Genomic DNA, 3,096 nt, shown 5'->3' with positions numbered 1-3,096 from the left:
TATGGAAGCACCATCAATACAATTTCTGTGAGTACATTCTTTGTTTTCAACATTAGCTACATTTGCATCATTTTTTATGCATTTCTCATTGTTAATATATTTCAATTTTTTAACTCTTGGCACTTGATATTTAATTTACCTCTTATTTAAAATTCATTTGGCCAATAGTGTAAACTGAGAATTGGAAAGGATTTTTGTTTCAAATATTAGGTAACTTTTCCACTATAAGTTATTCGTTACATCATTTGGCTGTAATATTCTCTGTGTTATATATAAAGGAATCATAATTTCCAACTGCAAATGAATTACTTAAATTTCGAATTGAAATTTAATTCAGAAATAATTAGCTACATCTACTTTGTAAACTGCTGGTCTACTATTTTATTATTTTATTAATCAAATATCATAATATGAAGAGATGTTGAAAGGAACAGTTTTTCTACATTATACAATTTTTTCAAAATTATGTAGGCATGTACTATCTTTTAAAGATTATAAATAAAGTTTTTTGTATTTTGTTTATTGAGGTAAATTGATTTATTATGAAGGATCACATACACAAATCTGAAACATTTTTTGATTTGTGTTTACATTTTCTCAGTGTTTCTAAAACCAATGTTTATTTCTAGAGTCATGTGACTCATTGATGACAGACCATATGGGTGTGATTATAAATTCATTATATGTAATGAGAATAAGGCTGTTAGAACAAATGGGGGAAAAGAAGACTAAGAATTTTATGATAATCATGATGATAGCTAACAACTTCCTCTTTGTCATTTTAAGGATAAAGACTTAGTACTCGAGCACATTTATAATGAGACTTTTCAACAGCAGTGATTTCCCATCTTTGCTGCTTACTGGTTTCTCTGGCTTGGAAGCTTATCATCTTCAGATTTCTGTCCTCTTCTGTTTCTTATATCTATTTGCCATTATGGGCAATAGCACTGTATCGATGGTAATCTGGATGGAACAATCACTTCATGAACCCATGTACTTCTTTCTTTTCACGCTCACAGTCAGTGACCTGGGACTCTGTGCCACCACTTTACTTACAATACTTAAGCTTTTCTGGTTCAATGCTCGTGAAATTCACTTTGATGCCTGCCTTGCCCAGATGTACTTTATCCATGTCTTCTCCATGATGGAGTCAGGAATCCTAGTGTCCATGGCTTTTGACCGCTATGTTGCCATCTCCAATCCTCTCAGATATACTGCCATTCTGAATAATTCTACCATTCTGAAAATTTTTGTAGGGTTTGCATTAAGGGCCATCATTATTATCATTCCATTTCCTTTCCTCATTAAGCGACTGAAATTTTGTGAGGCCAATGTACTTTCCCATTCCTACTGTCTACACCCAGATATCATTAAGCTTTCTTGCTCTGATCATCGCATTAACAGCTTCTTAGGACTCATTGGCATTGTCCTAACATTTGGATTGGATTCTGTGCTCATCCTGCTTTCTTATGTGAAGATCCTTGCGGCAGTTCTGGGCATTGCCTCCCAGGAAGAAAGAGTCAAGGCCCTTAACACCTGTGTTTCCCACATCTGTGCTGTGCTGCTGGTCTATGTCCCAATGTTGGGAGTGTCCGTCATTCACCGCTTTGGGAAGCACGTCCCACCGTGGTTCATGTCATCATGGCCTATGTCTACTTGTTAGTGCCTCCTGTACTCAACCCAGTTGTCTATTGCATCAAGACCCACGAGATTCGCGTTCGCCTTCTGCGTATTTTCAAGAAAATAAATACAAATCGATGATTATTAAGATTCAGATTTATCTACAATTGATTTCTTAAAGTCATTTCTAATTTACAATAGCAAAGAGATATCCAGATCAAAATAACCTGTTAAATCTGTGCACAAATGACCCAAAAACAAGAAAAAGGAAAAAAGGATAAAAAGGATAAGATCTAACACTATAACTCTGTGCTATAAAATTAGTAATTCAAAAGTCAACATTCAAACAGAACTCCTCCAGTATTAACAGTGTGATTCGAAATAAGACTGCACAACTGATCAAATTTTACTCTAATTTTCTGTTATCAATGGTTAAAATCCATCTTTATTTTCATTAAATTTGAACTTATGTCGTATTTGTGTCTATTTAGATGTGAGATGTTTTCTGAACTTGACTGCAAGATCTCCATAGGAAGAAGAAACTAAATCATTTTCCAGTAAAATTAACATTACTGAATATTAATAATTCATTCAAACTAACATTTGCTCAACTCTAGCTATTGGACACAATAGAAACATATGGATAGAGCAATGTGAATAAAATAGGGAAATCACTAGTTTATTAATGTTTCATTAATTTAGGAAAATATTTTAAAATTTGCAATAGCAAAAGAATCTTGACTTTTCACCTTGACATTAACAGTGAGATTTTAAAATTCTAGTCAAGTGCTGGGAGGAAGAGTTCTATAATTATGATAGCTGGGTCAGCTCAGAACCAACAAATATCTCTGAGTTGGTTTGTGGTCAGGGCCAAATTATGCATGGTTACCAGGGACTAGTAGCTGAAGTCTGAGGTCTTCAAGCAACTTGACAAAGATCTCTTTCCATAATTGGACTATTGCTTTACCTTTTATAGATGACATTAGATTCCTTAGCCTTAAAGGCAGAGAAACATGCTTGCTAGGATATAAAGGTGCTAAGTGCTTACCATGCAGTAGCACATTTTGCTAAGTGCATTGCATTTGTCATCTTGTTTAAATATGGCCACCAAGTAAATATGGTTTATTATGACCAATTTAGAGAAGGGGAAATTAAATCTCAGAAGACTATTAATTCTTGAACATAATGTTATGATTATTATACCTGTTTCTTTATTAAAAAGTTCATTTTTTTTAAAGATTTTTATTTATTTACACCAGAACAGAGGTACAGGCCAGATGCGCGGGAGAATGAGAGGATTCATCAGAGCCAGAGCGGGGAATAGAACTGGCAGACTGACTGAAATACACCGCTGAGGGGAGCAGTGGGTGTGACAGGAAAGGTCTGCCACACCATGTGGGACTCTCGCTGGCCGGTCGGGATCTAACTGGTGCTGCAGAGGCTGTGACAGCTTCACAGTGCTGTGCTCAACTGCCT

At 35.2% G+C, this 3,096-nt stretch overlaps 1 protein-coding gene across 1 annotated transcript; it reads left to right on the top strand.

Moving 5' to 3' along the window:
- Positions 1 to 934: 934 nt before the first annotated feature.
- Positions 935 to 1,761, top strand: LOC119255012 (olfactory receptor 51I2-like). Its single transcript, XM_037522033.1, is given in 2 exon segments — positions 935 to 1,622; positions 1,625 to 1,761. Coding segments are annotated over 2 exon segments (825 nt in total).
- The last annotated feature ends 1,335 nt before the right edge of the window (positions 1,762 to 3,096 follow it).

Source organism: Talpa occidentalis, unplaced genomic scaffold (assembly GCF_014898055.3).
Source record: "Talpa occidentalis isolate TD23 unplaced genomic scaffold, MPIMG_talOcc4v2.1 talOcc4.3, whole genome shotgun sequence".
NCBI classification, from domain to species: domain Eukaryota; kingdom Metazoa; phylum Chordata; class Mammalia; order Eulipotyphla; family Talpidae; genus Talpa; species Talpa occidentalis.
Note: the sequence above shows the minus strand (reverse complement) of the source record. Positions and strands in the feature narration are given on the sequence as shown.